Here is a 17,421-nt window from a genome sequence, read left to right as displayed (position 1 = left end):
GCCACTACTTCCTGGGACAGCAAATTCTGTAATTTAACTATATGCTGTTCTGTCTTCTGTTTTCCAAGAAGGGGTGGGAGGTTAAAAAATGTGTGTATCAATTTTCTCCCCAGCTTTTAAAAGTACTGATCTTTTTTCCACATGCCCTCTGGAAAGGCAGAATGGTAGCAGAGAGAGTCTTGTTGGAGGAAGAGCAGGGCAGGGAGAAGCTTAGTATCAGTACAGTATAGATGTGGGTGGAGTGAAGGGGTTCTAGAGGGCAGGAAAGGGAAAAGGAAACTACCTTTCCTTTCCACCCACTCAAAACCTATCCCTGTAGTACAGGAAAATAAATGCTTTTAAGGTCATGGCATACTTCACTCTGGCAGAGGCTGAAGCAAGTGAATTCCATCCCTTCCCTCATTTTTCCTGGCCATTTGTTCTTGCTCAAGTACATCTTCTTGATGTACTTGGCATGCCTGTGGAGACCTGGAATACAGAGGAGCTACATTTTGCCATCCTTCTAGTAGGCACAGAGCTACCATGCTTGCTGTTAGAGTCAGTAATAGCATGTTCTAACATATACAACCTGGTCTTACCTGCTATACCTGGTGAGTTTCCCTGCCTCCCCCCAACCCCGGAACTTATGTCTCTACCAAATAAACTCATAATTATTTGCATTGTTCCAAGACTGTCAGCTCTTGTCCTGATGAAAGAGGAAATAAAGGTGGATTTGGTATTTTGCTCTTTAAAATTCATTTAAGAACCTCTACATACATCAGTGTGACAATGTATCGATCTATTTTTAATATTTAAACTTTTATTTGATTTTTACTATCTTTCAACAAAATCAAACATCAGCAAAAAAGCACTGAGAATACAAAACAAGAATAGAACCTCAAACACATAAACAGAGAAAAGGGGGGGGGGACCACAAAACCACAAAACAACAATATATAGATACACAGTAATGACAAGAGATACATTGAATTGGTCTTGACACTATTACTGGTTGTCTGTCTGTCTATGCTCACACACATGGATACAAAAGTGCAAAATTCATGTTCCACATCACTAATATAGGTTGGGGTAGATTGACCACATGTTATAAGGAGAGTTGAGATGAAGTTGTCCTCAGTAGTCTGTTCTCTCATAGGATGCCAGTGTTCTGAGGTCTCAGGCCATGGTGTGGTTGAGGGGGATGATATGTCTGTCCATCCCACTAGTATGAGTCTCTTAGCCCCCATGAGAGCTCTTACAGTCCACTTGCAGTGGCCGAAAGAGAGCTTCCAGGAAGCGGGAATGCCATTCAGCAATTCATTGACATCTTTAAACAAGAACTGTCTTCCTTGGCTTCTGTTTCTGCATACTGAACCAGAGGGACAAGAAACATTTATTTTGGACATATTCGAAGAATCAGGAGTGAAGCAACAGAGGAAGCATCATCTCAGCCATGGGCTCCTACTTTCATGCTTGGTGTCTGGTTTGCAGAACTGTGGCTACTTCATTCAGTTCAGGCTCAGCACTTTTTCCAACTTTACAAATCCTTTTGTTAGGTGCAGTACTGGAATGCTGGACAGTATTCTTTGTCTGGGGGCATCATTTATTTGTGTAAGGGCAGCATGATTTTGGTGGTTTCATTGTCAATTCCTTTCCTAATTTGCTCCAGTGTATTCCACTGCATCACCAAGCTCTCTTTCTTGGTGAGTCACTAATTTAGATTCCATCAGGTTATATTTGGATTTTTTGCCCCAACTTGCTTGCTTACATTGGACTGTTTCTGCCATTTCAGATGCCCTTTTTCTCAGTTTGGAGAGATCCTTTTGGAGATCATCCTTTTTGTTTTAACCACCCTAAATAATTTGTTGCCATTAGCAATCTTGGCTACTTCACTGCTCACATTTAATTCCATACCTAATTCCACTTGAGCTGGAACAAGCTTTGAGATAGAACTCAGAGAGGTTCAGGGAGTTCAGATTTTTCTGATATGTGCATCTCTAGGCCCATGTGGGATCCAGAAGCACACTAGGATTAGGAGATGAAGATGGCAGCCCTGACAGTACAGCTTCACTCTGCAACATTGTGTCTACTCTGGAACAAGTGTTTTTAAAAAGAAAAAATACAGTTGTATAGAAAGAGGTCATTACCAGTGTCCTCTGGCTGTGCTTGGAGTTCCGACCCTAATGACACCACTGCAGGTTTGCATAGCATCAAAAACTTGATACATATCCATATGTATGGGTAGCAAAACTACATCAAACTTAATTGGACAACCATCTTCCAAAGAGATACTGGAATAGTGTTGAAAACATCTCAAATATAATGTGTATCTTCATGATACAGTTGGATCCTTCCAGCCTTCACCATTCTGTTTTTCTGTTATGCTGAAGTCCTAAGATGGTCTGAATGCTCAGCTTATCAATTTGTGAATGAGCCAGTTGGATAAGGCTCTTAATGTCTCTTAAAGGTGTTTGAAATTTCTACTGCCACAGAGCATTTCCCTCTTCATCCCGTCTGTTATACAAGTGCCACATTTGGCATGCTTAGGTCTCCATTCTTCATATCCTCTGGGGCTGGGCATTGCAGTGAAAGATCAGTAATGACAGGTGTTAAGTTGTTTTACAGGGACATATTTCCATCTTCATCAGTGAACGACCCGATTAGCTTCCAAGGAAAGAGAGCCTTCCCCAAAACGTGTTTTACAGCCTTCTAGGAAAAGATATTGTGCACTGATGCAAATAGGCTGACTTGGATCTCAATGTACTGGTATCTTTCTCCTTTCTAAAATGGACTAAGCCTATCAGGGATCACATAATGATGACAACTTCAATTTTTTTTTGAAGAAAATCATTGCATGTGGATGGCTTTTAGTCCCACTGTAAAATATTGCAGAAAATGATTGCAAAGATGATTGACTCAGCCCTAATTTGGGCAAGACACCTTTCACTTATCACACTCAGATTTTTTTTAACCAGACAAATGTTGAAACATATTTCATGCCAAACAAATGAAATTATGAGAGCAACAGTCATAATGATTTCATTATAATTATTTCTTAGTCTAAGAAGAACAGATTCTGGCATTTTCTGCATCTGTGGTAGCCAGTTTTGAGGAGTTGTTGTTTTCAATTTAGAGACAGAAAATTGTGCATGATAGTTTACTTTTTTTTTCCGGCTAAGCTGAGTTGTCATAAGTTTTGATTTTTGTGGAAGTGTGTTTGGACAGGGGAAAAAAATAATCAAGATATATAGTTTCATCTCAGCTCTATGTTAAAGTGAAAATAGCCCCCTGGCCTCACATTTGATTACAGGACTATGGTGGGACAACATTTCCTGAGTCAGTTTCTGACCCCACCAGGCTCTGTTTATAACATTGCACAATTTTGATGAGTTGTAGATCTCCCTGCATCACGACTTATTTTTGCTATCTTTTGGATGCAGGTTCATCTTCTTAGCCCTTTCTGATCCCAGACATCACATGGCTCACTTACCATCACTTGAATAATGATTTACTGGTGTTCAAGAGGCAGTGATCCCCTGCTAGCCCTTGAGATATGACTGGAAGATATTACTGATGGGGTTGACCCCTGTGTAGAATTTGTTATGGAAGGAGAAGGTGGGAAAGTTCCCTTCCAGCACCCAATTCATCCAGGTAAACCTGGTTCCAACCTTGTGTGTGCTGTTGACTATTCAAATTATACCATCATCATCATCTCCATCTCCAAAAGCCTCATCATCTTCTCCATCAACTTCCTAAACATGTGTATCACTAGTTTGGCCCTTAGTAGTAGAGGATAGAAATTTGGAGTGAGGAAAAGAGTTTCATGTCAAAGTTCCAGAGCTAGTATTAGGATATATTGAAGTTACAATTGTCCAAAAATAGTGTATGCTAAGGACATTTTTTTCTTGCCTTTAAATGTTCTGAGAAATAATTTGATCTGAAACTGAGAACATTGCAAGCGTTCCCCTTGGCTGTCCCCAAACAGCATCCCTCTCTGACAAGAACATCTTCTCCCTCTTAATGGCCTTCCCTTTGCTGGAGAAAGGAAGGGGAAAGAAGAAAGGATGCAGCAGTTCTACAAAAGGGGCTGCTGATTTTCCAGAGTAGGAAAGGGTAGCTGTTCCCAGCCAAGGCTGAGTTAGCCTACTGTATTGGTGCAGGGAATTTATTTCACAGTTGCCGCCTGTGTGTCATGCCGTGCACTACAGCTCCCTTCCCCATGGGACCTACTCACTCTCTTTAATCTGCACACAACAAGCTGCAGTTCCATGCAGCTCCATGCCTTTTAAGACAGGGAGTACAGAAAAGCAGCGAAGGGAAGAAGCTGCACAAAATGAACTGATGTTGGCCATTTAGGTATTAAAGATGGCATGGGCAACTTGTGGCCTTCTAGGTCATTTGGATTACAACTTCCATTAGCCCCAGCCAATGGTGAAGCATGATGGAAGGTCAAAAATGCCTGGAAGGCCACAAGATGTCAATTTCCTAAGCATGAGAGAGGTGCCTAAAAGCTAGCTGCAGGCTTGCTGTCTCAACAGGGCAGCGATGGGGCTGAAGACACATCAATCATCCCTGGCCTTGCCCATGAGGACCAGCTATTTCTCTGAGGTGCAGCCCATGCAGTGGGAGGGAGGTGTCTTCAGAGCATGACCCCCAACCTGGATCTAGCTTGCTGCCCTGCAATTATTCTGGGGGAAGTTCTCATCAAGGCAGTTGGGGACTTTTCTGCTCCATACATTTCTGATACTAAGGCCTAATCTGGGGCAAGAAGCCCAATCTCCAATGGCCGATCTAGATCCCTAGCATCACCACCCCACCCGCTGCTTCACAAGAAAACATCCTGCACTCCAGGCAAGCCATGTGATGTTGCTTGGCCCTGATATATTTAAGGAAGGGTCTCCAACCATTTAGGACCACTGAGCATATTTGAAAGTTGCTTTGGGTACCATCACAAAATGGCTTCCATAGAGGACATCACATAATGGCCTCCATGAGCAAGACAAGTAATTATCCCAAGAAATTGAGTCTAAGCAGAGGAGGAACCTGAATTTCAAAGCCAGTCTATACAGTCAACAAATGAAATACTTGATTACTTCTGAATAGGCCTTAACAGAGATGCTCTGGTCATCCTACCCACATGCACACATCTTTCCCTAGCCACCAAAGGAAAGGAAAATACTCCCAGCCCCAAAAGGAAAGGATAAGTTTTCCATACCTCCATCCAAGGTTCAGCTACTCCCTCCTCCTATTGTTACGTTTTTATCTCACCGCACCTTTCTTCTTCTTGCAAGAAATCCAAGGCGGCTTACAAGGTTCTCTTCCTTCCCATTTTATCTTCAGAACAACAAACTGTGAGGTAGGATAGACTGGGAGTCCATGACCAGCTCAAAGTCAGTCAGTGAACTTTATGGCCAAGTCGAACTAGAACTTAGGTCTCCTGAGCCCTGATCCACCACTATAAGTACTATATCACACTGGTTCGCACCATAATGAGCTATAGGAGGAGAGGGAGAAAAAGAGCAAGGGTAGAGGATGGGGCTGGGTAGAAACCAGGAGGCAAAGCGCTGGCTGAGACGGATAACAAAGATCAAGGCTAAACGAAGAAAGAAAATAAGGAATGAGGCCAAAGGGGAAAGAACTGTGTGCATGGAAGATTTGGAAGGACTGGGAAATAACTTTTTCTTTCTCTTCCTGCCAGTTAAACAGTTGTTTCAAGAACAGAAAGAAGAATCTGGCACCTTAACATTTTTTCTATTATTATTATTATTATTGTTATTGTTATTGTTATTATTATTATTATTATTTCATTCTCCATTTCCGGTCATGTATTATAATTCTATATCACTCAAGAGCTTATCTGGGTGGTTCACAATGATGAAAACCTTAAAAAACATTCCCAAAACTGTTTACATGCAAATATATAAACAGGCTGCACATGGAGATACATATGCACATTTACAACAATTTTAAACAGCCAAAAATAAGAAAAATCCCGGGCCTGATTAAGAAAAAATACAGTAAATTAAAAATAAAGTTTTGAGGGAGTCGAGGAATGGAGAGATTTGCAGGTGCCATCAGAAGTCTGTGCCTTCCCCACATGGGGTACCCTGATTTAATTCCAGTAGGGCTGGGAAAGAGGCTTACTGGGAGCCCTGGAGTGGTACTTTCAGTCATGTAAATAATGCAGAAACCAAAGGACTGACCTGCTAGATGGCAGCTTTCTTGGCCATTTCACATTGTGTAGGACACGTCTCAAAGCAAATGTGCATTGATGAGGGTTGGTACATCTGAGCTTTGTTCACTTCTGCAATATGTGAAGGGAGCGCTAGCTCCAGCTGGAGCTCTGCTCATCTCCTTCATGGGATAAGGCAAAAGAGCAAAATAGGAAGCCAACAAAACACTGCCTTGTTGCTTCCTGCCAGGTACCAAGTTCCATTTTACCACTGAGCTTCTCCTCTTGTGCTTTATCGTATTACCTTAATGCTTGTTTTGAATCTTGGTGCTTGAGCGAAGATGAGAATAGTATTCTTTGCAGCTCATTCTCCTTGGGTTGGGGTAAAAGCGTGGTGATATCATTTAGTCACAGCCAGCAATTCACTTAATTAAGTCTGATTATGGGTTGGAGCTCTTGTGAAAGTTGAAAGGAGAGGTAGTGACTTGGGAGCACTGAATGAATTTGCAAATTTAACTCCATCTGCAGAGTTCTCACCTGTATAAGGTTCAACATGTCCCAGCTCAGTCATAAGACATCAGAACATTTTAGCATTGCCACCTTCCAGGCAAAGAGCTCCCCCTGCCCTCATGCCACCCACTGAGTGCTTATTAGGGCTTTTAAAACAAGATAACCAGATCAAATCAGGGAGTAGATGAGTATCTCACTGCTGTTTTTCTTATTTCTTCTCTCAGTAGTCAAGTGTCCAGGATAACATATATGGGAGTTAAATTTCAGCAATTTCTGATCAGGAAAGGTTTGAAACTTATAGATTTCTTTCTATCCATATACATTAAATCACAATAATGTGGGTTACAGGAAGCCAGATTCTGGCTGAACATCAGGAAAGGATTCCTGGCTGTTACAGCAATACAGCAAGGGAACTATTTACCTAGAGAGGCTGTGGGCTCTCCCACACTGGTGGCATTCAAGAGAGAGCTGGAAGCCATCTCTTAGGGATGTTTCAACCTGGAGTCTTGCCCTGAACATGAGGTTGGACCCAGTGGCCTTGCTGGCTCCTTCCAGGTTTACAGTTCCATGATTCTATGATTGACTAATCCTCACAACAGTTTTTCTAACTTGATGCTCTCCAGCGATGTTGGAATGAAATTCCCATAATTCTTAAGCTATATGAACTATAAAAGTATGGTGAAACAATTCAGTCACAGCTAGCAATTAGGGTTAATCAACTCTGATTTATGGGTTGGAGCACTCATTCAAGCTGTGGGGAAAGGTAGGTTGAGAGATTCCAGTTCAAATATCAAGCTGTTTCTCTTTGGGATACTGCAATGTCAAACATGGGGCACTCTTCTCTAGTCAATGTTGATGTGCTCCACCAGAAATAAATTCTGGCTACAGGTGTTTGGGGATCTTGATGAAATACAGAAACACTGGTACTTCCTGTCTATATCAACTTCCTGTCAATTGGTCATACTTCTATAACAATCTACCATTCTTATACAGGAAGGGGAGAAACTTAATAGATGAGGTACCCAGGGTGGATCATTTCCTGCGGCCCTAAGTAAGGATGTTTGAGAAATTCTTGTTGATTCCTATTTGGCCAGAATTTACCCTGTTTGTACCTTTCAGAACCAAACATGCTCTGAACATCTTCATTCTGTTCCATGCTCAAAGTAGGCACATTTATGAATTTGTGATGTGATTCATAAAAAAAATCTGTGTTCAAAAATATGTAGACTTGAAAAATGCTCATGAAATGTATCACTTTGAAAAAACACAAAGGCATTTAGTCAATGGGAAACGCACACATTTCAAAACAATACATGCCTTTTGAAAAGGGTTCCCAAACCTATGGACACAAGGAACCCAAGCTCACAAGCTCATGTGGCTGCGAATCTGAGCAAGCCCCAGGTGAAACTTGGAGAATTGGGATGTGCTCAGTTTTTGTTGATTTACACATAGGATGGCGACAAATCTATCACAGTATGGATTGATCTTACGCTCACTTTCCTGGGTAGCTAATCCCACTCTCATCCTGCACTGCCAGCAATTTTTGAACCAGGAAGTAATTCCCCTAGTTCTGTTATTTATTTTATTAGGATATTTCTAACCCGTCCATTTCTACAAAATGGCTTTGGATGGCTTACAATAAATATCCAATAAATACAATAGCAAAATAAAATGTGACTGATAAAGAAAAACTGCATTATTTTTTTAAAACTTTAAAGTATTGAGTGAATAAAAAGGTTTTAACCTGGTGCCAAAAAGCACCATCAGCACCAGGCGAACCTCTCTGGGGAGCGCATTCCGCAGAGCAAGCCTTCCTCTAGGTGTTCACTCGCTTAACCTCCTTCAAGGAGGGTTCCTGGAGCAGGGCCTCTTCTGCAGATCTTAAGGGGTGGGAGGGTGTACGGGGAAAAAGACATTCCTTCAGGTGTCCTGGTCCCAATCCATTTAGGGCTTATTTCCATTGATTGTTGATGTTACCATCCCACATTGCAATCCTATGCAAGAAGAAAGAAGTCCTACAATTCTTTCTGCAGCCAGCATGGGTGCCCAAAACATGCATCAGGACTGTGCCCTAATTTTATTTGTTCTGTTTGATCAGCCATTGCTTTTTCAGGAAACAGCAATGATGCAACTTCTTGCATAGTAACCCAATAATAAACTCAAGTTCCTTCTGACTGCCAGTTGGCCAATGGAGTTGAAGATGTGGAAAGCCTGTACAAAGTTGTCAGAAATGTTCATTTCCCTTTTTTATCTGAGGCATGTGAATAGGCAAGAATCCTGGAGTATAAAGGGGAAGACCTCATTTAAAACAACTCCTGCTGCATCATCCTGTTTGTAAAGCAACTGATAAACTGGCATCAGTGCATTTTAATCTCTCTCCGTTTGACCATGCATTGCTCTTAAACAAGACCTACATTCCTTCTTCTCTGTAGCATTAAATGGGAAATAATAATGTGCTCCAAAATAATTAAAACCAATCCAGCTCGCGACTGAAATGCCTTGCTGATGTGATTAGCCATTTGAACATGTTCCTGCAGGCGCCACTGTCAAATACTGAAAGGTTAAAATGTGGCATGTCCTCCTTTCTGAGACTGCTTGCTTTAAAGCTGGAGTAAAAAGGTTGAGTTATGTTTTTAGTAATGGTAGACCAAGCGGCACTCTGAAATTAATGAGTTCAGAGTTCATTAGGAGTCTCCCATTCACGTACAGCGGGCCTCTTGTTTCTGCAGCGAGGCTATTCATTGCCTTGATGAGGCACAGAATGCTGTCAGCCTTTTTGCTCCATTTCCCACCCACCCCCACAGCTGACATAGGGCCCATTTTCCCATTAGCACTGAGCACGGTATGGTGGGAGGCTGGATGCGGCTGGGTTGCTTGGATTGTTCACTGATACATCATGGCATCTTCACACTGTATGAATTCACAGAAGGTTGCTTAATTAAAGAAGAACAATAATGATTCGGAGCAATAGCTGTTGCTGAGTGGGGGAGCAGATTTTTAGTATTAATATTTGTTGGAGCGAGGTCCTTAGTGAGTCATAGGGCGTATCCTTTGGATATGGAATGTCCCAGATGAGTTCCAGTAGCTCAGCCCAAAGACCCCTGCCTGAGACCCCCAGGGAGCCTCAGCCATGCAGAGTCAGACAGTCTTTTCCAAGCAGGTACCTTCCCAATAGTCATGATGGCTGGAGCAAATGGGAGTTGTGATCCAACATATTGCAAGGATACCATGTTGTGGAAGGCTGGGTTAGATGACCCAGTGATAGGGTCAATAAAAGGCAACTTTTTATATCCATAGCTGTTCCATTACAAAGGAAGCAAACAATCACAGTTTTTCCTTGAGCAGGAAATAAAATATATTTTCCTCATAGCTATTACAGTCTTGAGAATGTAATCCTGTCCTATAGAAGCTTACCTGGAAAAGGCCTGTTTAACCCAACAGCAATTACGTGTAAGTAGACAAGCAACAGATTGCAAAGTTAAATGCTTTGAAAATAACAATGCAGTTGCTATCTTAAATGCATTGGCCTGTAAGTAAACCCCGCTGAATGTCAGAAGCACAGTTTTGATATATAGGATTGCACTGCAGAACAGGAGACCTATCCAGTCCAGATCTCTGTCTTCCAGAAATTCGAATGGGCTTAATTTTTCTTGAATTGTATTTCCATTTCTGTCTCCCTTCCCTGCACCCAATTAATTGCATCCCCACATTATCAACTAAAAGAGGGACCATATTTTGGTGAGTGAGGTTTCAACTTAAATAGCATTTGATTTCAGTTTAGGCCTTTGCATCCTTTGAGCAATAGTAAGCATATTAATTTTTCATGTTTGGTCCTTTGGCTCACAACAACATCCTTTATGTGTCCTGAAAGTATAATTAATGAGTCTAATAGGAGCCTGTAGCCCACCAGTTTTTTAATTTACATCAACAGCTTTTAAAATCCTTTGATGTATTGCAGCCCATCACCTATACCTCAGAATACATTAGCTCCAACTATGAATCAAGAGCATTTAATTTCATTTTATTTCACTATTGTTTAAAACAGGGATGGACAATTTCCAGAGATGCAGGGACCATTTTCACCCTGCAGAGTTCACCCCCATCCTCTGTGGGTTACAATCTTTTGATTATGTCTCTAGAGCACTGCAAATCACCAAAAAGGTCATATTTATCTGGTTTGCAAGATGAATTTAAGCCCTTTTAAGGCTCTGCAGCAGTTATGGAGCCCTGACAGCCAGTGTGGTATAGTGGTTAAGAGCACTGGATTGGGAATCAGGAGATCTGGGTTCTAGTCCCCGCTCAGCCATGAAGTCCACTGAGCGACTTTGGGCCAGTGAATGTATTTTGGCCCAACCTACCTCAGAAGGTTGTTGCTGTGAGAATAGAATGGAGAGGAAGAAAAACTGGTAAGCTGTCTTGGGTTCTTTGCTTAGAGGAGGAAAAGGTATAAATGCAATAGGATAATAGTAGTAGTAGGTCAAATCTAACTTGCAAACAAGCTAGATTTGACATTTTCACATCATTTTCAGTGTAGGTTTGTCTAAAGCAGGCATTTGATTCTTAGAGAGGTTTATAGCTTTGTTTATTCTCACTGCCTGGCTGATGGCATTTTAGCTATAGGTATGTGGCTATAGTGGGTAGTAGTTTTGAGTAGTTTTCAAATTGTAGGGCTAAATTTTGCAATGTCCTTCTTAGTTTTGGTTGGTTGGTTGGTTGTAAGACAGTCTTGGGGACATATTTGGCAAATATAGTAGAAATTGGCCTGAGACTTGTGGAATTAATCAAGAATCCCTCATTCCTGATCCAGGATTATCAATAGTATGAACATGCTTTAGATTTTGATAGTTTTGAAATATGGTTACTAGTCCTGCATTTAAAAGGTAGGGTAGATAGGAGTGAATTCAATGTTCAAAGCACCTTGTTTTAAGAATTGCTGCTTGTTCTTAGATTTACTTTGCTTAGAATGTGCTTGAAACTACTCCAGCATCAGCCCCAGGTTGTATAAGGTATTATCAAGATTGGTGGTTTGGAGACAAGCTGGTCACTGGCAGACAGCTACGTAGGCTGAGCAGTTTGAAGGCTGTTCACCGAGTCCCTGGACAGCTGAGTTGCAAAATCCCAGGGACCAGTCCAAAGCCAGTATCTCTTGGTTCCCTGCATGTGTAGATAACTGTAATGCCGACTTCTGGACACCCACAGTAGTGGCACTGAAGTGCAGCTGAAAGCTAGTGGCCACCAAGAGGGTACAGAAAGTAAGGTAACTGGATTCTTCTTCCAGAGTCTCTGGCTTGAGATGTTTTGGTTAGTAGTGGGGAGCTTCAGACTCGTAGACAAATCTAGACTTCTAAGGTTACTGAGAAGGTCATGCTAACTATCCCTGGCTGCACCCTTTGGCATTGATATTCTCTCTGTCCCTTTATCAAGCATATTGTAAAGTCCTCACTTAATTGCATTGTAGAAGGAGGGTGTTTATGCTTCCAGATTTTGTACAATTAGTATTTTAGTTGTCAAAAGGGCACAGCAAATCCATCACCACTTTCAAATGTTAGTTTCCATGAAGCAGGTAAATAATTTAAAAGAGTGTGTACATCAGTGAATATTAAAGACTGTTCCAGGATAAAATTCATCTGTGTAATATGCAACTACTGGATTTTGCCAAAAATATATGCATAAAAGAAGTGTTAGCAGTCTTGCATCACCAGCAATTAGCTAAATTAGACAATCCTTTCTTAAAGAGAGCTGGTGTTTCACTGCCATGAAACAAATATTTTTGCTGAATAAGATGTAGATACGGCTGATAAACACCAAAGCACTGATATATTGATTTGGCATTTTGTGGTGACCTACAACAGTTTCTCAAACTTCCCAATGTGTCCACAGGCGTCCCTTCCCTTATGTTATTTGCAGACAGAAAGGTCCTAATTCTACAGGTCAGAAGACAGTGTGGAGCAATCCTACAGTCTTTACCTTAGTTAATTTTCAGTCTTAAGGAAAAATATAGAAGCCGCACTAGGAAAACACAGGAGGGTCGGAAATAGAAGTTGTCTAGATCCTCTGTAAAATTCTGTAAAAAGGACAAAGCGTTGTGTATGGGTGGGGGGGGGGGATAGCCTCACTGGGAATCATATTTGCATATTCCATTGATTTTTTAAAAATATCACATGGTGACTCTTTTGCCTGGAGCAAGAATGTGGTGAATGCCTTTGTGAGCAGGCTTTGTGGGTGGGAAATATTGGAAGATACAGCTTTCTCTGCTGCTCAGTCCGCCCCCCATCCCATCCATGCAGCCAGCCCCTTAGCTGTGCGATTCCATTGCCCGAAGTGCTGTGGGAAAGCTTAGCTTCTTCACATTTGGGATTGGGAGCAGGAGATGCCTCTTTCCCTTTCCCTCATGCAACACACGTCTTGACCCGGCCCTGGTAAAATCTCACGTGGGTTGGCTCCCTTTCTTGAAACAGCGATGGGAATGTTGGTAGCCTATCCCTAGATTTCCAAAGAGCTCTCCAATCAAAAAGGTAGCGTTCTTTTCCACATTGCAGAGTTCATGTTGCTTCCATGGCATGCCGTCACAGAAAAGGGGACAAAGGAAGCAGAGCTTTGAAATACAATGTCTCAACATTTCTGTGAGCTGATCCGTGCCTCTTGCCTAACCATGTTCTTGGTACCAAGATACATCTTTCATCTTGGTTTCCCCCGCTTTTTTTTAAATTTTTTTGGTACCTTGTTTCCTTCTGCTGTTATTTTATGCATGAGATGTTCTTTTCTTTCCAGCTTTGTGCCTGGCTGACTGTTTCAACTTAAAAGTTCCAGGGTTATCCTTGATTTCAGTGGGGTGGGCCAGGGGACAGCATGAGTGTGTACGGCATGCATTTTGTAGAATGTCACGGAACTGTGCTCGTTTTAAGAGAGAAAAAGAAATAAAATGCTGTTTTGCTTTGTGCTTTAAAGTGCAAGAAATACATGACATATGGAAATGGTTTTGTTGATGGCCTTTGAATTCATTTCTGAAGCATTAAAGCAGAATTACTGGCTATCCAGTGCGCTCAAAGAGAAGGGTAGCCTGCACCATCCCCCTGCAAAGTGTGATTAATCTTCTAACTCTTGTAAATACTATCTCCATCCTGGGCATGGAATTATATTAGGTCTTAATTCTTTTATTCTTAAGAACCAATTGTATGTTAATACCTTGGCTTGCTGAGGCTCTAATCAACTCCATGAAAGGAACCCTTCTAATATCTGGGTTTTAATCCCATTTTGGTACCTCTTATTGTTAATACGTGTGACAGCAGGTATCCAAAGGTCTGAAAGAACTATTCTGTCATGAAATTAATGAATGAATGAATGGATGAACTGAACAAAACCCAGCCTATGCTTCTCACTGGAAAGCAGTAGCGACCGTAAACAACTGGATTTACAAAATTCACTTTGCATTTCACAAAATAGGTATTTTGAAGGAAACACCGGTGCCCTTTTTTCCCAACCAGAAATCTGCACATCACAACTAAGAAGTAGACCTTGCCCCCTTTATTGTTTTACTTTTTAGAAATGCATAATTAGATTAAGTAATTAAAACAGTCTATAGTCATTTTCCCACAAGGCTGGCAAGTTTTAGTTTGTGAGTGTTGTTGATTTTTAAATGAAAAAAATAATTATCATACTGGATGATCATTCAGTGTTTTTAAATTTAATTTATAGGGTGCATTAGTTCTAGTAAATAATATATCTATATATATATATGCCATTTATATTATATTGCCAGTAAGGCACATTTTGCTGGAAAATCCTTTTTCAAGATAAAAAATTGCTACTCCCCTTGAATGTTTTTCTATAAACGTTCTTGCAAGTTTAATATTGACTATTTTTTCCTCAGTCTTGTATATTCTTGAATTGTCTTTTTCCTCCATTTTCTCCGTTCTCAATCCTAGGTCCCCTAACAAAGAAACAGACAGATGATTTAGGTGATAATGAAGGTGCGGAGGATGAAGGTATTTTTTTTACCGCCAAACTGATTTGCATGACAAGGATCCCCTTGAAAAATCTTTTTTCTCCCCTCTTTTTTTTTTTTTGACTTCTTGTCTTCTTTTGAAGATTTGTTTTTTAATTCCCATTTTTTGATGTGTTTTGTCTTCTTGCTTGTTACATCTTTTATTTTTTCTTAAAAGAAAGAATGTTGTTAAGTTCTTACGATAACCGTGTTTAAAAGAAATGGAGAGCATTTTACTTTTGTTTCCTTGGAACGAAAACTTGCTGTGTTGCATCCCCACTTTTGACTGAATTTTGTCCATAATAACTAACACACTTTGGAAACAGTCTCTCTGTACACCTTCTTGCATGTTTTCTAACCTCTATTTCAATATCTATTTCACTCAGTACAAAGATGATGTGTTTTTGTTTCTTTGTTGTCACCTACTTATCTCCATTTATGCAATATGGCAATGTTGTGTTTGAGGTCGAAGGAGTGATAAATGCTGCTATGAAAGTGTATCCCAAGCAACTGAACTGCTGTGAATTCCACCTGTGTACTTTTGCTTTATGTCCTAAAATGATATCCTGTCTTCAGTTAAAACTTAATGCAGTTGGAGAGAAGCATGACTGCAGATGTTCACCCTTTTGTGACCGGGGAACATTTATGTGGGATTCTATAGAACCACCTCACTTTTGGCAGGGTTATTGTGAAAAGCGTTGATTTTATACATGGCAATGATCATTTATTTCAGCTTCCTGCTACTGCAAGGTATACTATCAAACAAAACCTTTCTGGGTATTTTTCATTGAAAAATACTTTAATTCCCCTTCAATTTTCTTCAGAAGTTTAACCAAGTCTTATATCCTCCTCCCAGGCACTCAGACAGATGTCCGTTTCTTTCAGGGTGTCCACTTACACAATGCTAACTAAGAGAAAATGCATCACCAGAAACAGGATACCAATTTACATATTATTTGCATATGAATCTCCTACATGCTGCTCACTCTAACCTCGCCTGCTGCCCCAGGAGTGATGGAGAAAACTAACCCAAAAGCTTGAAGCCGAAGTAACTGACAGTTCAAGGGTGGCTACCAGCTTACTATCAAGTAGCAAACTATGTTGGAGCTGCTCGGATTTTTGCTGAGCATTTTTGTTTAACTTCACAGTGATAAAAAAGGCAAATGGCCAGGTAGATCATGACTTACAAGTCCAGCAAATACGTTTATTTGATTATCTTCAGCTTCCTGGATATTCCTAAGCATCTCCCTTTCCATAAAAGGGCAACATTTTCATGTTCACAAAGTCGTATCTGTGAAATTGCTCTCAAACTGGACTTTCCAGCCAAGTTCATTTATTTGAATGGGTTGATGCTTGAGTAGGTAGCCTTTGAGTTATTTCTTTCTTACAGCAAGAATTAGTCAAACATCCAACTGTGGTCAAAGACAAATGTTCCTGAAGAATGCATTCATTTTCCCATGCATGGGAGTCTTTAGCCATTTGGGCTGGTATTATATTAACCCCCTTTCATTAGGACTGGCTCGTGCATGAATTCCTCCGTTCATGTCTTCAACGGTATTGCCCTGCAAACATGAAGCCATAAGCTGTTCAGAGCAGGGGTGCTGTGTCGGTTTCCACACAATTGCATTGGTCTCAAGATTCACACAGAGGAACCAGGAGAAAACAGCCACAAAGGAATCTTTGGTGTTGGAATCATTGCAGGGGATGCTGGTGCAAGCAACTGCCCGACACACAGTTAACCTTTGCAGGACTGCAATGCATGGCCCCTTCTCTCTCGTTGGAAAAACGCTTTGTGCCTTAGACCCCTTGCGCCTTAGACATTCCTCTGGCTGCCCACCTACATTTTCTCCTTCCTTCCTTTCTTCCTTCCTTCCTTCCTTCCTTCCTTCCTTCCTTCCTTCCTTCCTAATTTAAGTAGTGCTTAGCATTCTGAGCAGAAGGGAAGATGCTGTTTATTCTCTTCCACAAAGCTTCATGCATTACTATTACTACTATTATTATATTTCCATTTTACCCAATATCTTGGGCAGTGTACAACACACAAAAACAATATAAACTATAAACAGCAATAAAAACATCATTTTTTAAAAAAAATCACCATTCAAAAGTTTAAAACCAAGTTTAAAACAAGCTATAACACATTATAGAATTCAATCATAAGTCCCATTTAAGCAGATTACAAAGGCCCAGTACAATAGTAACTAATTAAATGTTCTGTGGTAGAAAACAGTCTTAATGTGGCACCAGGCAGGCCTCAGTGGGCAGCCTGTTCCATAACTGGGGTGGAGGAGGCATCATGGAAAGAACCCCAAAGGGCCAAGATTATGGTTTCTTCTTCTTCTTCTTCATCATCATCATCATCATCATTTTAATATTGCCCATTTTTTAATACAGCCAATGCCAATTTTTGGACAGTTCACAAAAATTGCAAGCCACAAATCTAATTCAAAATTTCGATAACAGTACAAAAATACAAAATGTTTAACATGCATTTTAAAATGCATTTTTAACAGCTATTCCTCCCCCTCCCCCACAACTCACAGCATTTGAGAGCAATTCTACATTGTCTGGAGCCACAGGGTTGCCCGGCATGCAAGGTGCGTGCTCCTCCGACACTGGTGCCGGAACTCTGGGCTTGCAGTCCTCACTTGCTCCCCACGGCCAGAGCAGAACGAACCGTTGCCGGCTGCCTCTCCCAGGTTGGGAGTCAACCGCAGAGGAGGCTAAAGGGATGAGGCAGCTGGAGGAGCGCGGAGTGGAAACTGGGACCAGGAAG

The 17,421-nt window shown here is 41.0% G+C and overlaps 1 protein-coding gene across 6 annotated transcripts in view; it reads left to right on the top strand.

The window, feature by feature from the left end:
* Positions 1–17,421, top strand: part of NLGN1 (neuroligin 1) — a 491,733-nt gene that overhangs the window by 139,332 nt on the left and 334,980 nt on the right. For 3 of the 6 annotated variants that reach the window (XM_044434496.1, XM_044434495.1, XM_044434501.1), the window contains one exon: positions 14,587–14,646. The exons of the other annotated variants lie outside the window; for them this stretch is intronic. In XM_044434496.1, the coding sequence (XP_044290431.1) occupies positions 14,587–14,646 (60 nt within the window). The remainder of the gene's footprint in view (positions 1–14,586; positions 14,647–17,421) is intronic. 6 annotated transcript variants of the gene reach the window in all.

Source organism: Varanus komodoensis, unplaced genomic scaffold (assembly GCF_004798865.1).
Source record: "Varanus komodoensis strain SLA01 unplaced genomic scaffold, ASM479886v1 scaffold28, whole genome shotgun sequence".
NCBI classification, from domain to species: domain Eukaryota; kingdom Metazoa; phylum Chordata; class Lepidosauria; order Squamata; family Varanidae; genus Varanus; species Varanus komodoensis.
This window is presented reverse-complemented; position numbering and strand designations above follow the sequence as displayed.